Below are 22,659 nucleotides of genomic sequence, written 5' to 3'. Positions count from 1 at the left end.
ATGTGAAGCAGGTTGACATGGACAAGAGATTGTCAAGAGGCACCTAGCTGCACGGGATGAGTTCTAAACTTTTTCTGAAGTGCATGTAGAACCCTTGTCCATCATCTTTAGGAACTCTCGGAGGACTAGAGAGGTGCCAAAGGACTGCAAGTGAACAAATGTTATCTCAATCTGCAAAAAAGGGAGGAGAGATGGCCAGGGAAACTAAACTCCAGTGAGCTTCCCCTCAACTGCAGGGAAGATAATGGAGCAGATATTAAAGGAGGCAATCTGCAAACATCTGAAGGACAATTTGCTGATCCAGGGAAGTCAGCATAGATTTGTCTCCAACAGGTCTTGTCAAACCAACCTGGTTGCCTTCTTTGACTGAGTGATGGGTTTATTAGATTATTTAAATTCAGTTGAGTGTTTGACAAGGTTCCCCATGATGTTCTGATGTGTAAACTAAATGACTGTATACTGCATTTTTGAATGGTTAAGTGGACAGGGAATTACCTAGAAAACCCCACCCAAAGAGTGGTTGTAAAAAGGTATTTCATCAGATTGGAGGGAAGAGAGCAGTGGGGTGACACATGGCTTGGTACTGGGTCTGGTACTTTTCAACATTTTTATCAAAGATCAGGATAAGGAGATAGAAGGAATACTGATTAAAGTTGCAGATAACACCAAATTGGGAGGAGTAGTGAACACCCAAGAAGATAGAGATATAGTTCAACAAGATCTGAACATGCCAGAAAAGTGGGCAAATGAGAACATGGTACAATTCAATAAGGAGAAATGCAGAACTTTAGATCTGAGTAAAAAAAAATGAAAAGCATGCATACTGGATGGGAGATACACTTCTGGGTAGTACTGTGTGTGCATGGGATCTTGGGGTACTTGTGGACTGTAAACTAAATATGAGCAGACAGTGTGATCAAGAAGGTGATCAAGACAGTGGTCAAGAAGGCAAATGCAGTCCTGGTCTGTAACAATAGAGGCATCACATCAAAATTACAAGATGTCATAGTTCTGCTGTATACCACATTGATCAGAACACACCGATAGTGCTATGTGTAGTTCTGAAGGTCTCAAAATTGAGAGGGTTCAGAGGAGAGCAACAAGGATTATCCCGGGCCTGGGGAAAGGCTGAGAGACATAGAAATGTTGGAGAAGAGGAGCTTGGAGAAGAGGAGGTTGAGATGGGACATGGTTGCTATCTTAAAGTATTTGAAATGTTATCCTTTAGAGGAGGGTAGGGAAAGATTCTTGTTGGAAGCAAAGGATAGGACCCGCAGTTATGGGTTTTAACTATAGGGAGAATGGTGCCAGCTAGATATCAGGAAAAACATTTCACAGAGTCGTTCAGCAGTAGAATTGGCTGTCTAAGGAGGTGGTGAGCTCCCCCTCACTGGCACTCTTCATGCAACAGCTGGACAGATAATTATCCTGGATGCTTTAGGCTAATCCTGCACTGAATAGGGGGTTGAACTAGATAGCCCATATCGCCCCTTTCAACTCCATAATTCTATGATTCTAACAGATTTAAGTTAAATGTGCAGTTATGGGAATCACCTATAATGGTCATTTCCCCTCCCAGCCACACTATTAGAATGTCCATAGAAAAAGAAACCTTCTTTTGTCCTTCTCAAGTTTTGTCTCCATGATGCACCCTTCAACTTAGTGATCCCCATTACCTCTTTATGGTTTTCCTTCCAGTTAGCCAATATGAGCCATTGATTAGATATAGGTGAAGGGCCAACTGCATTGATATCTGAAATATCAGCACTAATCTGTAGCAGGATGTCCTGATTGCCCTTGACTCCATCTACCTTCAGCCATCTTGAGTGGAGGATAAAACGACTCATGTCTACCACAGGTGTGTTTTCACCATTTATGTGAACCTTCACCATACGCTGTTATTTTCCCAACCGCTCACCTTCCTGCACTCCCTCCTCTCTCTCTTCCTACTCCCACATTATGTTCTGTCTTTATCCCCTCTCTGTAACTCCACCCCCAGTACTTATACAGGCATGCCTCTCCCTTTGTTCTGCCCCTCCCACACATCATCCACTTCCTCTTTTGCTTCTTCTCTAGCAGTCTTGTGTTTTCCTTCTCCCTTGCTGCAGCTGCTGTACCCAAGGCTATGCTCAGACAACACTCTCAAGCCCCGCCTCTGCTGCTAAGGGGAGGGTGTGTGTGAAGTGCCCCCCCCCCGACTGCCAGCCCATGGCTTCGTGAGATTCCCTTTTGCCTCCAGCGACCTCACATTACTGGGAACTGCGAGGTAAGTTTCCCCCTTCTTTCCCTTTTCTCCATGTTCTCCTCATGTTCCCCATTCTGCCCCTCCCCTGAGTCTCTCCCTTTTCCTCACCAAGGCTTGCTGTGTCTTTGGAGTGGGGTTTTCTCTGGTGCTTTTTTGCCTGGCAGCATTTAAGGTACCAGAAGCTGTGATAACAGGGAGTGGGGATCGACTATTGGCCACACTGGTTTGTGCAGCATACTCAAGAGTTCAGGGTGGTCCCTACGACGTCTGAAGCTGCCATTCCTCCCCCAGTCCAGGGACAGGCTTCCCCACCCCATGCCGTCACCTAGTTCTCCACTCATCTCCGGACATAATCCCATCAAAATATACCCAGGCAACGGTATTGTTCATCTTCCTTCTGTCATTAAGCATATTTTTCCTGCTGTGCATCATACACTGAACCACCTACTTCATTTACATCATACCCCAGTCAACTTATCATGTATATCTGTAGGCCTTTGCCAATCACCAATCACCTGCATCATACGGTACTGCCACTCAGACTGGTCTGTGGGCTGGCCCAGGAATTTCAAACCCTATCTATGTCAAAGCCTGGGCTCTGACATACATGTTGTGATCTTTCCACAGCTAACGTCACTTTCTGGAGAAGACACTGGCCATCAATTTCATCTCTGCTTCAGGACAGGTATCGTATATTTTCTATTTCTCTATTTAGCTAAGCTCCTCCCCATAAAAGTTATTGTTTGTATATTCTCTCTGTGTGTTTTATCTGTGTGTTTCTTAATACAAAATCCTTTGAAACCAAATCAGGTTTGCATGCTTCAGTAAAAGGTCTCAGTTACCCCTCCTCATTAAGCATTTTGAGTAACAGTCCCTGAAAGTAACAAAAAACACTGGGGCAAGATACCTGTCCTCATGATGCAATTACTCATTGTGACAAATCTATATAAATATGAGATAGATGAAGCAATAGCTTAGCTTGTTGAAAACAATTTCATAACCATATAGATTCCACGAACACTTGTTAATGCCGTCATGGTAACCAATAATAATCTTTTTGGAGAGTAACATTTGAACACCACTGGATGGCACATTGCATCTTTTCCTTATAGTCATAGCACAGCAGGAATCTTAAGAGAATAATTTAAAATGTCCCATGTGATTCTCATAATTCAGAAAGGCACCTCCCCAGTGACGGAAGCATGAAGCACCTGAGCAACAAGCCCTCACTTTTTCTTTTAAAACACAGAACACAAATACAGCTGAACTGGCATTAAACTTTTTCAGATCACTGAACTGGCATTTCAACCCTTCATCTTCATGTCCCTCAGGAACAGTATTCATGCTGAGCAAGAATTCTTCCTAATTGCAGTCTCCACTGAGGTTTTGCCTCCACAGAAGAGCGAGCTACTTTCCATAATGCTGATAACATACCCAGAGTGTACTTATTCCATGAAATAATTCACTGCAAAAAACCCAAGATTACCTATAAAAACCTAGCTGCACTTACTTGTAACTGTTGTTTGTCAAGTGGTCATCTGTGCAGGCATACATGGGACTGTGCATATGCAGGCCAGCTGTGGAGAAAAAGATCTACAGATTTCTAGCTCTTTCTAGGCTCTACAGCACTCACCCCCCCCCCATCCATTCCTACGTGCCAGATGTCCAGCCCTAACTGGCACATGATAGAGCAGGTAGAGCAGTGGACCCCAACACCCAGTCCGGAGACCGGTACCAGTCCGCATATCAGTCGGTACCGGGCTGCGGCTCCTCCTGGTCCTCCTGGATGCTGCCTTGGGGGCTGCCCTGCCACACTGCTGCCGGCTCACCTTTGGTGCTCTCTGGTGACTGCCATGGATGGTGCACTGCACAGTGTGGCATTGCGCAGCTGCTGCTGGCAGAACCCCCCCCCCACCGGGCAGCGGGAAGTCAGGGGCACCAGTGGGAAAGCAAGGGGAGCAGGGGCTCAGGCAGTGACGTCCCTCGGCAAAAGATTACCCCCCTGGGCCTCAGTAAAATTATCAAGCGTGGACTGGTCCCCGGTGATAAAAAGGTTGGGGACCACTGAGGTAGAGCACAGCTGCTTCCCTCAGTTCTCCCTTTGGCACTGTGGAGAAGGATCACAGGCTGAGGATCCCACAGTGGAGAAAGAGGACAGGATGTATTCCTGCACTGAAACCACTCAATGAAAAACAGTTACAGGTAAGTACAACTATGTTTCTGACTTCATGGCAGTCATACATGGGAGAGTAGCAAACTGACTTACTGCAGGAGGTAGGTGTGGTATCCTCAGTGAAACAGTGATTGCAGTATCACTTTTCCCACACCAACACTGGATTCAATGGTGTAGTGCTTGGCAAATGTCAACATAGAAGACCATGTTGCCATTTTACAGATATCCAGCAAGGGAACCAGGAAAGCAGCAAAAGATGCCTGAGATCTGGTACTCTGCACCACAACCAGAAGGGGGCATTCAATCTTGGAAAGTAAGCTGCTGAGTAGATGCTGGGCATCCCTTACATAAACCAGCAAAGCAGTTTGTGCAGTGTCTGTTCCTCTGGGCCAGAGAGAGAGGGAAAAATGCTGGAAGAATGGTATCTTTGGGAAATGAAGTCTATGGAAAATGAAGTCTATCTTAGGAAGGAAACTTACTTTGGTACTTAGTACCACCTTAACTGTATGAACCTTGGTAAAGTGTAGGGAACAGCTGAGGATCCTCAACTCACCCACCAATGAGTCAATGTGATGTCTAATAAAAATGCCATTTCAAATGACAGCAAAGCGAGGTCACACTTTGTCATGGGTTCAAATAGTTTTATACATTAAATGGGAAAGATCCAGGGAAAGGCTCCATTAAGGATGGAGTGAAGGAACTAATGAGTATATATTCAGACCCTTCAAAAACTTTTAATGCAATTTGGAGAAAAACAGCCATCAACACTTTCTTAGAAGGTGAAAATAGCCAACAGATATACCTTTACAGAAGACACTTAAAGGGCTGAATCCTTTAGAGATAGCAAATACCTACAGACAATACGTAAAGGGCAGGACTCTGGTCCCTATCAGACAATTAGACCAGAAACTTCTTCCCTAGAGCTGCATAAGATTTCCAGGTAGAGGGTCTGTGTGCTGAGGAAAGAATCTTGACAACTCTGTCAGACGATATTCCTCTTACCCTATCCTTCAGCCTGCGAGACTGGGGGGGAGGGGGGGAGATGGACTCCACATTGTATGCAGGAGAGTGCTCATTCATAGAAGGTCCTTCACCTCAAAGAAAAAATATGTATCTCCTTCTTGCAGCTGGGGAGGGGGATCAAACTCCATTGAGCCAAAAGGTGGCTATTGGGATGCAGCTGGATTATTCCCCTCTGAGTCTGCTGCAATGTTTAATGTTCCCAAAATGTGGATTGCCTGTAATGCAATCTTTCTGAGAACTGCCAGCGCCAAATTCTGGAGGCACTGGGGCTAGGGAGCTAGGGAGGTTGTACTTCCTTGTCTGTTTACATAAGATTTTGTCACGGTATTGTCTGTTACAATGAGGACTCTTTTGCTCTCCAGCTAGTCTGCAAAAGAGAAAAAAGCATACCTGATAGCAAGGAGGTCCAACATATTGATATGCTTACAGGACTCAGACACAGAACAGCAACAATTAGCAAAGAAGAACATAAGAAGAACCCTCATGAATCAGACCAATGGTCCATCTAGTCCACCATCATGCTTCACACAGTGGCCAACCAGTTCCTTTTGGCAACCAAAATTAGGGCATACAGGTCAAGGTCTTCCCCAATGTTGCCTCATGACTCTGGAATTCAGAGAATTAGTGCCTCCAAATATGGAAATTCCCCAGAGTCACTATAGCTAGTAGTCTTTTGTACTTATCCCCCATGAATTTATCTAACCCCCTTTTAAAGCAGCTTATTCCTTTGGCCGTCCCTACATCCTCTAGCAATCAATTCTACGTTTTAATTTCCTCTGTGTGATTTCCTTTTGTCCATCCTGAACCTACAGCCCCTCAGATTCAGTGGATGCCCTTCAGTTCTAGTATTCTGGGAGAGGGAGAAAAAATTCTCTATGTCAACACTTTCTACCTGATACATAATTTTATAAACCTCTATCATGCCCCCTTAGTTGTCTCTTTTCTAAATTGAAAGTCCTGACTCTTCAGCATTACCTCAAAGGAAAGGTGTTCCAACTCCCTCTTCTATACTTTTTTCCAGCTCTGCAATGTCCTTTTGGAGATATGGTGACCAGAATTGAATACAATATTCTAAAGGTACTGCACTCAACTCCCCAATCCATCAGTAAAAATCAGTACAAAACTCAATATCATGTCTAAGAGGAAACCCCTATGGAGTTTTTGAATATCAGCCCACGAAGAAAGAAAAGAAGAGCTGGGTTTTGAACCCTGTTTTTTACTACTCAAAAGGAGTCTCAGAGAGGCTTACGATTACCAACCTCTCTCCTCCCCACAAGGGAGGGGAGGATGAGAGAGCAATGAGAGGGCTGTGACTGGCCCAAGATAACCCTTCTGGCTGCATGTGGAAGAGTGGGGAATGAAACCACTTAGTGTATTCTTCTGACATTAATGCTGCCCCATGCTTCTGTCAACACTTAGTGGGCCTTACAAAGCAGCAAAAAATGATTTTACAGCATAGATGCTGAAACAAAATGAAAGCAGCACTAAAATGTGAAGCCGGAAAGTGACAGCCCTGGTTCTGCCAGAAAGTGATAACCAGAGACCAAGCAACCGCACAACAAGAAAAAAGAATCTCAGCAATACCATTGTTCTTAAACTCTGCAATTTGGCAAAGAAAATCCAAGAAAGAAGATAAATGCAGAGTGCAGGAGAAGAATGCAAACAGAAGGTGGATTAAATGGATACTGGCTTCAATTCAGTATGAATCAAAATTAACCTGTGAATACAGAAAGCACCATGGTCCTGCAGCAAATACCTAGATGGTGCTGTAAGTAACCAACTGTCAACATAGAGATATATCATGCAGTCCTGGAAATGGAGATAGGTAACAACTACTGACATGCATTTGGTAAAAACCCTTGGTGCTATGGTAAGTCGGAAGAGCAAAACTGTACTAAAAACAGGAATTACCACAGGAAAACCATAGAGTTTTTGTCTTTCAAAAAACCACAAAAATGGTGCAATTGTGCAGAATATGGTTGGGAAACATGGCTATGTACATGCCCATCTGTGGCCCCTCCCTTTCCACGCACTCCAGGTCTATCATTGTCCATTTTGGGAGGGGGTTGACCTAATTATATATGGTCATATTATCTCATAAATGTTTAACAAATTTTAAAAATATATTAAAATTTAATTAATTCCCACCCATTCAGGAAACCCTTCCAGGGCCAGGAAGAAATTGTTTGAGGATCCAGGGCAAGGTGTCCTGAGTTAGTAACTGATTTATAATAGACTAGGGACAAAGCCCGTTGTCTCCAAGAATACAATGGGCGCTAGAGCTTGGCAGTGGGAAGAGGAAGGGGAGGAGTTGTCCAGTCTGTAAGGGCATGGGGTTGAACGTGTGTGTTGTGTGGGAGGTTGTGGTGGCATGGTGGCAAATGAGGGTATGGGTGTGGATATATGGATGTCAAGAACCTGTGGTGTAGAATGTTCGTTGAGTGTGGGAGAGGACTGACCTTTGGGAATTTTGGCATAGTGGTTACAGATGAGCTTTCCAGAGCCATGTCCTCAGATATGTGAAGGGAAAATCAGACTGGAAACTCTTCTTAGGGGAAGATTACATGGCAACCAATTCCCCCCAGTTCTGCGTCATTTCCCTTCTTGTGTGAATTAGGCCACATTCACCGAAATGCCCCTCTGCCCTAATACACATAGGGTAGTCACAGTACACCGGTGTCCACCCTGTTCCTTCTGTCTCCCATATTTTCACTGTTGGAAAAATGTTATGTGCCCGCATGCTTCTTTCATGGTTGCTCCTTAGAAGAACGGATTTTTGTACCCTATTGCTTACTACCCAAAGGAGTCTCAAAGCGGTTTACAAACACCTTTTCCAAGTGTCTCTCCAGAATAGTCAACCTGTGAGGTATGTAGGGTTGTGAGGGATCTGAGAGAACTGGGAATGGGCCGCAGTGACCCAGCAGGCCTCAGGTGCCTCGAAGCATTTTCCAATCGTCTTCCCCTTCTCTCCCCATAGCAGACTCCCCATGAGGGAGGTGGGGTAGCGAGCCCCACAGGGAAGCTGGCAACCCTAAGAGGAAGACTGTCTGTGCACAGCAGACTTGACCTTAGTAAGGTTTTTAATACTGGTTTTTTATTTGCCAGGCCAAGGTTATTTGCCAGTTACTATTTCAGTTACAATGTGTCTCCAGACATTTACTTGTTCTCTATTTAGTTTCAGGCTGTAAATATTTATTTAGATCTTCCTGCACGTTCCAGACTCATAGGACTGATGCTGGTCTGCCTGTCTGCGCCCCAGAATGCAAACAGTTGCTGATAAGGGCTGGCCATAACCCATAGGCCAGGAGGGACACTCCTGCACCACTCCTTAACAACTGCAGGCAAAAATGGCTCATTTGAAGGCTGGACTCTGAGGCATTGTACGATTTTGAAGTCCCACCTCCAAACCTCCAGGAATATTTCCAACCCAGGGGTAGCCAACCTACAGGTGTGGCCTGGAGAGCTCCTGGGATTACAGCTCACCTGCAGAGTATAAAGATCAGCTCCCCAGGCAGAAAGGGCTACTTTGGACAGGGTTGTGGTAGAGAAGAAACATTTAAGGCTTCCCACACAGGTTGTTGTTGAATTGAAAGACTTGAGGCCTACTGCACAGGGTTGTTGTGCAGATGAAACAGGAGACAAAAGAGCCAGCTTCCTCTGCAGAATAACACTGTGCAGTGGCCTCAAATCTGCAGAGAGTTGCAAAGTAGAAAGACACGTGGCTTGGCTGTGTCTAACCCCCGGCCAGAGCAGTATTTGAAGTGAGAAGGGGCTTTTCTGTGGCCTCCCTGTCAGGTAACTGTTTGGCAGAAGGGGAAAGTCCCCCCCCTCAAAAGGAAGGCCCTCAGGCTCCCCTGTGTTGCTCTTGGAAAGGCCTCCTTCCCTCTGCCGGGGCCTGTCAGAGGCTCCTTCGCAGCAGGGAGAGGGGGAGGGGGAGCACACTGCAGCCTCCGGCCAGCTCTGTCAGGGTTCTGAGGCGATTTGCAGTTGGTCATGACAGTTAGGACAGCCTTGGGGCGAAAAGGGCTGGCACAGCTTCTGTTGTCATCCCCCTTGGCAGCCCTGCTGACCTCCTCTTCCTGCGGTGGTCAGGAGCAGACTGGCAGCCGGACTGGGCTGGGTGAATGGAATTTTGGTCTGTCCTGATGAGGGGCCAATAGGAAGGCACTTTGCGCGCCTCCCCATTGGCTGCTTGGCCCTGGATGGACACTTGGAGGGCCCAATCAGGAGCCGCTTTGCGGCTCCTGATTGGGCCCTCTGAGTTTTTATCCTGGACAGGGCCCGCCCTAACTCCTCCCCAGGTTGCCTTACTCTTTTATTTAATAGGACCCTGTCCTATTTAAAGATACTGAGGGCTTGTTAATGTTGTCCTTAAACAATTTTAACAGCCAAGATGGGCAAAGATCCAGAGTACAAGTACCAACACTAACTATAAATGGGATACAAGTAAAATACATTTCAAGCTCAGAAATAACATCTTGGTTATCAAATGTTTAAGGAGAAACCTATCTTACAGTAGGAAATCTAGAGATACCATCTGGCCATCCTTTAATCCCTACTATTACTACATGCCAATTTTTTAAAAGTATGTCAAATTACTCCATGAGTCCATAATCTAGTAGGTCAACATTTTTGTTAAAACGCACGCACACACAGCAGGAGTACTGAATAAATATAACTTTTGATCTCCATCTTCCAAGCTGTATTGGCTTCCTTCTTGTAGAATGGAAATAGTGCATTTATCAAAATAAATAGCGATATTAGGTAGGAACAGAGTTGGTATTCATTAATTATACAAGCAACAATCTAAACAATAACCAATAACATGAAGCCTAGTGGGGACTGGGAAGAGAATAGGCACTGCTTAATTTTAATTTAAAACGTACTAAGATCAAAACTTTAGTTAATTATGAAACATAAGGATACACTCTTGCATTGTTATCTACTGGTCATCTGAAAATAACCTGCAATTTAACCCTTAATACATTTTTTTTTTTGCAAAACCATAAGCACTGTATATTTTTAACAAGGCATGTAATATTGTCTACAATGGGGATGCTTCAAAAGTGAAAGGCACATTTCTTGACTAGCAAATTCATGGCACCTCTTGGCATGCTCATACAAAAGAAATGTTAAGAGGAATATGTTTCATCAGGCTCTTGATGGTAAAAGTTTTGCATAAACAAATCCTAAAACAGCTTTCAATCAGCACCAGCTTTTTATCGGGCAATGTACACAGGCTACGTTCAGATCTCATCAAGCAGCAACCTCTTAGCACCTATCACTCATTCAGTCTTCATTTCCTCAGTGACTATAAATAAGTAATTAAACACTTTCATCAGATTTTAAAGTGACCCACATCAAGGCACAATCACTGGATCACTAGATCTTTGATATGTTTATGTGCTTTAGACTTGCTGGATTTGAGCAAGGAAAACTACCCATTACAAACATTCTTGAGTGTAGGAAGAAGAAGAAGAAGAGTTGGTTTTTATATGCCGCTTTTCCCTACCCGAAGGAGGCTCAAAGCGGCTTACAGTCGCCTTCCCATTCCTCTCCCCACAACAGACTCCCTGTGGGGTGGGTGAGGCTGAGAGAGCCCTGATATTACTGCTCGGTCAGAACAGTTTTATCAGTGCTGTGGCGAGCCCAAGGTCACCCAGCTGGTTGCATGTGGGGGAGCGCAGAATCGAACCTGGCATGCCAGATTAGAAGTCCGCAATCCTAACCACTACACCAAACTGAATGGGTAGGAAGCATAGACATGATGAACAACCAGGCTGGCTAAGGTAAGCCTCAAAGAAACATGCAGCCTGCTTTGGAGACCCATGGCAAAAAAAAGAAAAGTTTTCTGTAAAAAATCAAGCACACAGACTTACTCATTCCTTGTTGTGACATTCCTAAGATTTATCAAGGCTTATTCTGAACACAGTGAGGAATGAGTAAGTCAAAGAGAAAGACTTTCTTATGCCCGTGTTTGGAAGAATTTGTATTATTTTATTACATGCTTCTCAACATTCCTCTGAGGTAATCTGATTGAGAGAGAATGACCTGCCCAAAGTTCAAGTGAGTTTCATGATAGAGGCATAGCTCAGCTTCCCCTCATCCAAGTTCTAGCTCTATAGGCATTATATCATGCTAACTCTTTACTTTTGACAGTGTGGGTAATTCATTTCACACTGGATAATTCCATTCTTAAATTTGTTGCCTAGATCTATTAGAGTTATTTCCACAAGAAGCTGCTTTTCATAGAACATTTTGTACTGGGAGGGGGGTATAATCACGAGAATGTTGTCCCCATTGTAAAAACTCATTCTTCCTGTGTAAATGCTCAAGTGGCTCCAAGTCTAGAACTACAGTGTACTACAATTTAGTTGCTTTAATTTGCACTAATAAGGACCATGCTCAAGTGGCTCCAAGTCTAGAACTACAGTGTACTACAATTTAGTTGCTTTAATTTGCACTAATAAGGACCATCCCAACCCAAAAACTGTTAAGATTGACTTTTTCTGCAATTTGCTACTGCTGCTAGTTTGGTGATGTCTCCTTTCTGTACTGTGAATGCTTTCTTGCATTATAAGTGCTGCAAACTCTTTCAAACTCAACAGCTTTAGTATGGAGGGACTTTTCATTATTATTTCCTTTTCTTTTAAAATTATACAACTGCATTAATTTAAATTTTCAAAATATAAATTAAAAGTTTATCTAAAGAGAATGGCATAAATGAGCAATGGTCTCAGCTACTTATTTAAAATGCCCATGATATTACAGAAGGAAGTCTTTGGTCAAACTACTAATCTTGAAAAAAGGGAAGCAGGTAAGCTCCCCGTTCTGTCCCAGAGCCCTAAGTTTGGTGTAGTGGGTAGGAGTGCGGACTTCTAATCTGGCAAGCCGGGTTTGATTCTGCACTCCCCCACATGCAGCCAGCTGGGTGACCTTGGGCTCACCATGGCACTGATAAAACTGTTCTGACCCAGCAGTGATATCAGCGCTCTCTCAGCCTCACCCACCCCACAGGGTGTCTGTTGTGGGGAGTGGAACAGGAAGGCGACTGTAAGCCGCTTTGAGCCTCCTTTGGGTAGGGAAAAGTGGCATATAAGAACCAACTCTTCTTCTTCTTCTTCTTCTTCTTCTTCTTCTTCTTCTTCTACTAAGTGAGGTGTCTGACTTGGCTCCTTACGTATAAAATAAGATTCAGCCCTGCTGCTTTGCCCTGGCATCTAATCAGCCACAGCACATTTTGCCTTCTTGCTGACACAGACTCAAATGGCTGCTTTTCTAGACAGGTAAAACAGAAGCTTAAACTGAAGTGGTACTCAGGTATAGCAGTCACACAAAAAGCAATTCTAGGATTGCTTTCTAAAGCAATCCTAGGTGTTATATTGACCAATGAACTGTTTCACATCCAACTGTGGCTTCTAACTGATCCATCTTAACTAACAAAGATCAATCCAATATACAAAGATCTCTACGCTGACAATGACTTCAATAAAATCAGCAATATTTTATTGCAAAAGCAAGCCAAAAAACTAAAAACAAAACCGACCACCCACCAAACACAACAGCAGTTGCATACATCACAAAGCAAGCCAATTAGATAGTTACTTAATATGAATATCTGAATTTTTGCCCTTCATCATCGTTCACTGAGGAGCTACTGCACAAGATTTAAATTGTTGCCTTAGAAATATCTGCAACATAACCTCAGAAGGCCTATCTAGTTACTGCTTGAGGGAAACTGCTCTTTATTTGTCACAAAAGCGCTATATAGTTACCTCAGGGCAATCACCGTACATAAAAGTATCACAAAAGCACTAGGAAGCAGTCAACATAATGCTTGTACGGATATTTTAGGTTACTGGTGGTTGGGTCACTGTTCATGGGCATAAACTCTTCCGCCCAAGGAAATAATGTACTGGTTCACAAAATTATTCTTCAGAAGCCATAAGAACGTAGTATTTTTCCAGTTACTCATAGGAAACTGGTATTAAATTTATTGACAGTGGCAAGACATATTTTCCCTGGGCATTATGAGACCTGGATAATTTCCAAGAGGAATAATCATAAACCCAAAATAATGTGGTTCAGGATTCAGAGCTGCCCCTGAACCAAACCCTGAACAAAAATGATCCAAAAGGGCCCTACCAAGACCAAGCTGGTCCAGAAAGTTCAGTTCCTCCTTTCTCCTGGCCACAGTGGGAACTGTCCCAAAAGGAGCTTCTTTTCCATCTTCCTCCCAGTCATGGGGAGGGTTTCCCAGGGGGAAAACACCTGGGAACACCCATTTCAAAGCGGTGGAGTGAAACTGATGGGTTTAGTGCCTTGCAGCCATTTAAACCTAATAGCACAGTGGGTCCAATGGTCACCTGTTAGGACTAAATGGCTGGCAGCCAATTAAAATAAATATACAATATTTTATTTTTCTAACCTGCCCTTGCTGTGCAATTCAGGGCAGTTAAAATCACAATATTCTCTAATTTAACCTCAAGACAGTAGGGTTCATGGTTTTGGAGCAGATCCTACTTCAGTTTCCAGTGACAAGGCCAGCATTTTCTGGTCATCCTACTTGGCCCTATGGAACTCGTTAAAGTCCAACAGGGCCCTGGTCTCTTTTGGCAGAGTGTTCCATCAGGCTAGGGCCATGGCCCAAAAAGCCCTGGTTTTTGTTGAGGCCAATTCTACTTCCTTTCGCCCAGGGAGTCTGAGCAGATGTTAGTCTGACAATCTTAACACTCTTTGGGAGATATAGGAGAAAAAGCAGTTCTAAAGATATGCCAGACAAACCATTTAGGGTTTTAAAGGTTAATACCAAAACTTTGAACCTGAAGCAGTCTCCAATCTAGAGGTGACCATAGCATGGTTCACCCTGGCTAGGTCCAATGCCAAAATGTAGGGTGCAAACTGACACCAGGCATGCCACATTCGTGATTTGGGCCTCCATTGATAGGGAGGCATCCAGAATCACACCAAAACTAACAGAAGGCACTGGTGTTAGTTGGGCTCCATCCAAGAAAGGAAGATGTATCACCTGTCTCTCTGCATGCTGACTCAACCAGTGCTTCTCCATCTTGGCTGAATTCAACTTCAGATGACTCTAATTAAGACAATCCACCACAGCTTCTAGGATATGACCACATGGTCTGGCAGTGTCGATGGATGGCCATCCATTAACAGAAATAGCTGGGTGTCAATAGCATTCTGTTGACAGCCCAGCCCAAAACTCCAGATCATCTGGATAAGAGGGCACATGTAAATGTTGAATAACACTGAGGAGAGCATAGCTCCCTGTGGGACCCAAAAGTTGAGGGCCCTATGTAGGGAAACACCTGACAATGGAGGATTTTGGCCATTTTTAGGGTTCTGTCTCCAATCCCTATATAGGATAGGTGGTGGGACAGAAGTTTGTGATTGCCCATGTCAAATGCTGCCATCAGATCTGTAAAACCTAACAGCTCATTGGCAGACTTCACACTGTACAGCTATCAGGTTTAAATGGTTGACCCTGAATGGCCAAGCTGAACCAGCCAGAAGTCTGGTAAATGTTCAGGCAAAATACCTTCCCCCAACATCAGCTCATGAACTTTGCACTGACCCAATTTTTATCTGAATTTTGGTTAGTGAGCTGGTTCATGCCCATCACTACGTACTAGTTTATTGTTTGTTTGTTTATTACTTCAATTTATTGACCGCCACTCCCAAAGGCTTGTGGTGGTTCACATATGTCCGACTAAAACCCCATTAAAACCCATCAAAACCCCATTAAAAGGACTATAACAACAACAATAATCATCAACAACAGGTAGGATGGCGGTACCTTCAATCCCCCCCCATTCATCTATTAGAGGGAGGAGAGATAATAAGAAAGAATGGCTGTAAAAGTTTTTGATACTCTTTGCATGCTAAAATTAACTACATCTCAATGTTTGGGGGCTATAAAGTATGCAGAAGAAAGTTGGTAGTATTTAATTAGATCAGGTTGTCTCAACCACAGTTTCATAAAACCCTGGGGTTTCTTAATACCCCTGGAAGGATTTTCTGAATGGGTGGGAGTTAATTAATTTTTTATATTTTAATTTGTTAAACATTTATCAGGTGATCTGAGCATATATGGCCATGTCAACCCATCCATTCATCCCCAAATGGCCCAATGATGGGCCTGAAGGAGGTGGGAAATTGAGGGGCCCTAGGAATTAATACAGCTATGTTTACCAACCATTTTCTGCACAATCGTACCACTTTTAGGCTTTCTTGAAGTGTGAAGAATGTTTCAGGGGTTTCTCAATGGTCAGAAAGTTGAGAAAGGCTGAATCAGACACTTAAATTTAGTAGTACATATGAATAAAATACTATGATCTGCTAGAAATAAATGTTGTCAATTGATTTTAAATATGAGTACTGTTTTGTGCAATAATAATTTATGTGCTGATATTAGTGGATTATGAAAGATACTGGATCTAAGTCACTGATCATGGGAAAGCAAAGAATGAGGGCCCCAAGTTGGAGAAGGAAAGTCAAAAATGTTCTGCTTAGCCTGTTTTCTCTTTAGAAATTCAAATCAGTGACTCTGATCATCTAACAAGTACAACTGCGCAGTATTCTAGTTCCTCAAGTGACAACATGACAGACTGGTGGGATGACTTTCTCTTTTATGGAAATGTGCCAGAAGTAATGTCAAACTGCTGGTTCTATTAACAGTCTTACAGATAACCCAAGTTAATGTAAGACTTTAATAATGCTGTTCTGAAAATTCAGGTAAATGTATAAGCAGACAAAATTTGTACTTATAATAAATGAAATTACATAGACTTTTGGTTTAACAAAATATTAAATTTATGGACAGTCTTGGCAATCAGAATCATACTTCAGACTAATTTGGCTTGGTTTCTCATACTCAAAAGTAAAAGTTGAAAATATTGAAAGTATTCCACTATATAAAATAATAAATTGGTTTCCAATCATGAATCTCTGGCAGTTGCAACTAGGGGAAATATATCTCTCCAAACAGAGTCAAGGGCAAAACTGAATCTTAACTATGACTTCACTTTTAGAATTTACATTCGCAACACTAATTTTAAATGCTAAACATAAAATGTTCCTTTTATTAAGAGCATCTTTGCCATTAGCAGGAAGTTTCTTCTTTGTAAAGGTTAGTTTACTATCTGTATGTTTGGTGCAACAGCAAGAAGCAGTAACAGATCTCCAGGCTGGCAAAGGTCTTAAAATATATAAGATAATTTGGCTTGTTTTACCCCTGCATTCAGCTCTGCAGAAAGGGCCTCTTGTGGCGCAGAGTGGTAAGGCAGCCGTCTGAAAGCTTTGCCCATAAGGCTGGGAGTTCAATCCCAGCAGCCGGCTCAAGGTTGACTCAGCCTTCCATCCTTCCGAGGTCGGTAAAATGAGTACCCAGCTTGCTGGGGGGTAAACGGTCATGACTGGGGAAGGCACTGGCAAACCACCCCGTATTGAGTCTGCCATGAAAACGCTAGAGGGCGTCACCCCAAGGGTCAGACATGACTCGGTGCTTGCACAGGGGATACCTTTACCTTTACCTCAGCTCTGCAGTAAAACCCATCAGGCCACTAATTATATTAATATTATCATTTAATTAACCCATCCATTAAATATCCAGGCCATTACAGGGGATGGCAACAGTGTGCCATTCTTATCCAAATAAGTTTCCTTTTTCCCCAGGTCAGTTTTCTATACTGCTCTTAGTTGAATATTTCTTAATCAGTAAAAACTCCCTAGCCTTGCCCCAGCATTTCCAATGCCCTACCAGCCATCTACAATTACCCCTCTGTGCTACCTCACACTCTGAGACATCTCACCTCCAATTCCTGCTCCCTCTGCAGGGCAAACTGCTTGAAGGACTTGACAATCAGGCCAGCATTGGAGCAATCATATACAAAAATGGAAGGACTGCCCATCCAAGTCTGTAGGTCATATATGGATAATGGGATGTACTGCGTGTAGTTCTGCAAAAGAAATAAAAAATGCATAAGACAGAATAACTAATAGTAGGCTTTTTGCCTCCAGTATACAGAACTAGTGAACAATATATTTCTGTCGTCAGGATCCATCTGCATCTATAGTGCTGCGTAACTGTTTAGTTTGTAACAGGAGTGGTAGCCTAAACATTATTATTATTATTATTATTATTATTATTATTATTATTATTATTATTAAAGTCATACAAGGGTTCCAAACTATGCTAAGATACCTCTTGATTATGTTCATTAGAAGAATACATTTCTTGCATGATAATGGACAACAGTTTATTGCAATGTTCCATATCTTTAATTACATAATAAAAAACTGAAATTCAGAAATGCAAATATATTTCTTTGGAGGATACAAAATTATCAAGAATTTTATAATCAAGAATTATCAAGAATTTTAAAAGGCACATAAGTGAAAAAGAGCAAGAGGAGAAAAAAGGAGGGGCGGAAGGGGGAATTATTATATGTTAACAAGCAAAACAACCATACATCAGCTTATAATGAAAAATAACATTGATTTAAAAAAGCAGACCAAGTTTGAGAAGTACTTTATAACATAAGTCCTGTGTAACATAAACTTTACCAATGTTTCAGGGCACAATGTAAGGAAATTGTACTGTATAAGATTTCCATTGCTAGCATGTTATACTGGAAAAATAATTCTTGCTGTTCCCCATTAAGGACTATAATCGAAGACATTGTTCACATGATCTTTTATAGTAGACAAAGTGACATAACAAAACGTATGAAGAGGGAATGCATTATTGCCTGAATGACCAGAAGCAGGCTATCTTGTGTGTACAGAGTAGGTCTAACAACAGAATGAAGCTCAGCTATCACTGCATTGAAAGCCATGGCAACTACAACAACAACAACACAACATAATTGGCATCCATCCATATTTATTTATTTTAAATACTACTCCCTACTTTCCCCCCACTCTTCCACATGCCACCAGCTGGGTGACCTTGGGCTAGCCACAGCACTTATAAAGCTGTTTTGACCAAGCAGTCCTTTCAGAGCTCTCTCAGCCTCACCTACCTCACAGGGTGTCTGTTGTATGGAGCGGAAGGACTGCTTGGTCAATTGTAAGCCGCTTTGAGACTCCTTTGGATAGTGAAAAGAGGGGTATAAAAACCAACTCTTCTTCCAAGAAGAAGAAATGTTTCCTGACACAGTCTGAGGGATTGTTGTACATCTTTGTCTTGCTCTACCTTAAGCTGGATCTATTGCATCTAAGTCAACTAGCAAGCCTCCAAAATAACTTGTGTCTTTCACTCCTGAATGTTTCACCACATGGTAACATGGATTTAGGACAGGGAGAGGGGCACAAACTAATTGTGTCTCTGATTCTCATACTAAATATACAGGGGGAAAGCCCTTTTCATTCCAAATAAAAGAACAGAGATGCATTGCAGATTATTTATTTATTAAGATCCTCTTTATCTGTCAGGTTAAATTAAACATTAAAAAGTAGGCTTTCTTCTTATTGCCATTCTAAAAGATTAAACCATCCACAAAGGAACTTATACCACAACAACATAATAAGAGTAATGAAAAATTAAACATAAGAATAAAAATGAATGAAAGCAAAGGGTAGAGAGGGGAAGCAAGAATTGGGTGGGTGCACATATGTATGTTTTAAAAAGATCACACCAATTTAACTATTAATTTTGAAATGTTTTATTCCAGCCATGCGATGTTGTCCTTTTACATTTGGATCCCTGTGGAATCTCAGCTCTGCTTACCTAAACAAAGCTACTGAGATCTAGCTTTGGGGCTAAAATAAATCAGGCTGAAATAATACTTCCTGAGGGATTTAGCCTTTTTAATCTGTCAGGATATATTATGCTTAATCTCTCATAAATATAGCACTACCAGAAAATGATGGGTGTTTAGATTTCCACAGACCCAGTGAAAACTCACAGGTCTTCCACTGAAGGGCAAAGAGATCATTTTCAAAGGCTCTGATCAGAAGTAGCAAATTTATAGTTAAAAGAAACTACAAAATGCTACCCTTAAGGGAATTTCGTGGCCATTCAACTGTCCCTCAATCCAGTTGCTGATAATGTTTATTATTATTTGTTTGTTACATTTCTATACTGCCCTCCCTTATAGCTCAGGGTGGTATACAATAAGCTTTGTATCATGCAAATTCATTCGATTTATTGCCTGCCACTCCCAGACTGGCTAGCTCACGGCAAGTTACATATTAAAACCCCACAATAAAATGATTTTTTTTTTTTAAAACCAACCCTTACAAAATCCTCAGTGGCAAGAACAACTCTTAACCCGCTGCCCAGCTCTCATTGTCCCATAGATCAACAAACCTCCCTCCACCCAGTGCCTTGGAGACAGGGAGTCAGCCTGATGTTCTCGCTGTAACAAGAAGGGGCCCAGGTTGCCCCAGCTTCAACCAAATACCTGCCAGGAGTGCTTGCCCTGCAGAACTGAGGAAGTTCCTGCAGGGCCTCAGCACTTCCATGAGTTCATTCCAATAGGCCTGAAGGGGCCGGCCTGATTCTGATCGAAGCTCCCACTGTACTTTGGCCTCTTTTCCTTCTCCATACCAGTGTTTTCATTTCATTTCATCTCCACCTCCCCCCTTTTCTTCCAAAGGTCTAGTGGTCACTCTCATTTCTTACGAATCCCCCCCTTTTTTTATTAGACCTCCAGCTTTTTTTGTTTGTTTTTCTTTACTTCTTTTTCCCCTGTTCCTTTCCCACTGCTAACTACTTCTCACTCCCCCCCCCCATTCTATTCTCACTTTCCCGGGGACCGATTCCCTAACCCCAAGCTACCTGCTGCCTCCATTCTCACATTCTGAATGCCCACAAAGTCCTCAGTGCTTGCTGGTAGCTGGACATTGTGGTAAACATTCCTCCAGTGGGCATGATTGGGGGAAGCTTCCTTTAGTGATCGGATGCAGCCACTAAATGTTGGGCCAAAGGGACAATGCAGGCTTGGGCCTCATGGAAAGATGTGGTTCTGTGGTCTGATTGGATGCTGGACTGGTTGCATTTTTTTCTGGTCGGTTTCCTGGTGGTCAGGATGTTGACTGATGATGGTTTTGGGATTGGTCTGGTTTCTTGTACGCAATCTCAATAAGGAGGCAAACCAGCAGCAGGTCAGTGGATGGTGGATTAATGGTCGGGGTTGGTGCCTTGTGTCCCTGTCTCCCTGTGTGCCTGCTGGGGAGTTCCACTTGCAGCTAGTTTGCTCTGGTGGTTAGTTTTACCAGGTCAGTGGCTATGAGTGTGGGGGGCTGGGCCAAGTTGATGCCCTGGCTTTGAGTTGATGCCCAGTTACTTTGAGCCTTTGGTTCCTGGGGAGGGGGTGTTCTGCCGTAGTGCTGGCTGGAAGTTTTGAGGGGACCATGGCAGTAGATCAGTCTGTTTTTCCTCTCTCTACCTTCTTTGGTTCCAATTTTTGATTTCCAATTTGCTATTGTTTTCTTCTGCTGCTTATCTTAAATTTTCTCCCCCTGTGTCTTTCATTATTTCCTTCCCTCACTTTGGTTTCTTCCTTGTAGTATTGTTGGTGGGAGGGGATTTCATTTTGGGGTATGGTTTCTCTGCTTAGTTTTCCAAGATTTGCTTTGATTTTTTGTTATTTGGGTTATTGTTTTAGAATTATGGCCTATTTAGCCAAATTCAGTAGGCCTATTTGGTGGCTTTTAGATGTTAGAAGTTGTCGGTTTGCTTGACTGCTCTGGCCATCATCTTGGAACCAGGGACAACTGGATTTCTCTCCGTTGTATAAAGCATTGAGGGAGCTTTGTTTTTATGGTTTTATTGAGTGTCATATATAACAATTGTATTTCATTTACATCCAAAGCCTCAATATTTCAATGGTGCATAACATAGGCCACTGGGGAACAGAAGGAAACAGTATTTTACGTACTTTTCAGTAATGTACATATGAACATAAGGCTATAAAGAACTATCACAGCTATTGCCGAACAAGTATAGCTTCCAAAAAACTGGCAAATCCTGCTTAGTATCTAATAAGCCTACCATCCATTTATTATTATTACTATAGGCTTCCTGGGGGTCTCCCCTCCAAATACCAACCAAGGTGAGAGGAAAGAAGATGGTGGCTGCAATGAATGAGCTCGGCATGTGGCTCTCTCTCTGGGAAATACTTATTGATATTTACCGCTCTATTGTCTACTGTTCTACAGATAAGGTGGAGAAAATAGATGAACTTTGAGAAGCTTTGGGAATCATTAGAGCTACAAATAACCTTAGACTCTTTGGGCATTTTAAGATAACTGCACCAACATCTGCAGGTGTCCTGTTATAAGTGAAAGCCTGATTTATAACCAAACTATAATAGCTCTTCATTTCAAGAGTTTTAATTTATCTCTATCTCTCTTTTTGCTTTTAAAACAACTACCTTGAAGCCTGAAGTTCTACCTCAGCATGGAGAAAGGCTGGCTCCTATAGGATACTCACTGGATACTGGAAATGCTCATCTGGACAAAGAATCATAGAATCATAGAATCATACAGTTGGAAGGGGCCACACAGGCCTGCTTGAGAAACAGAAGAGGCCTCAAAGAATTTTATCTGGCCGCATGGTCCATAGAATCAATTAAAATCTTTAGTATCCTACATAGTTAAGATATTATATCAGTGTATGTAAAGGAGCCAACTGTATATTTAACATTTCTGTGCTTGTATTTTATGCATGCTGCTTTATTTATTTATGCCTGACCACTGATAAAGGCAGCAAAGCCGAAATGTGTCTGGTCAGTAGTGGCATTATCATAGAATCATAGAATAATAGAGTTGGAAGGGACCACACAGGCTATCTAGTCCAACCCCCTGCTCAACGCAGGATCAGCCCTAAGCATCCTAAAGCAGTGGTCCCCAACCCGCGGGCCGCAGCCCGGTGCCGGGCCGCGAAAGCCTTGGCGCTGGGCTGCGGCTCCTTCTTCCCTCCCCCCCGAAGCGAGAAGCTCGCCAGGCCGCGAGCAAATCGGCCGCCAAAGCGGCCCATTAGCTCGCGGCCCGGCAAGCTTCTCGCTTCAGGGGGGGGGAAGAGAAGCTTGCCGAGCCGCAAGCTAATCGGCCGCTTTAGCGGAGGGGCCGGGAGGGGGAGTTGCGGCTGCCCTCCAAAGCATTTGCCCATTTTTCAATTGTGTTCAGATCTCGTTGAACTCTGTCTCTATCTTCTGGAGTATTTGCCAGTCCTCCCAATTTGGTGTCATCTGCA

At 42.9% G+C, this 22,659-nt stretch overlaps 1 protein-coding gene across 5 annotated transcripts in view; it reads right to left on the bottom strand.

The window, feature by feature from the left end:
• RPTOR (regulatory associated protein of MTOR complex 1) overlaps window positions 1–22,659 on the bottom strand; it is a 520,373-nt gene that overhangs the window by 318,885 nt on the left and 178,829 nt on the right. For all 5 annotated transcript variants that reach the window (XM_077328221.1, XM_077328217.1, XM_077328219.1 and 2 more), the window contains one exon: window positions 17,270–17,416. In XM_077328221.1, coding sequence (XP_077184336.1) covers window positions 17,270–17,416 — 147 coding nt within the window. The remainder of the gene's footprint in view (window positions 1–17,269; window positions 17,417–22,659) is intronic.

Source organism: Paroedura picta, chromosome 3 (genome assembly GCF_049243985.1).
Source record: "Paroedura picta isolate Pp20150507F chromosome 3, Ppicta_v3.0, whole genome shotgun sequence".
Classification (NCBI taxonomy): domain Eukaryota; kingdom Metazoa; phylum Chordata; class Lepidosauria; order Squamata; family Gekkonidae; genus Paroedura; species Paroedura picta.
This window is presented reverse-complemented; position numbering and strand designations above follow the sequence as displayed.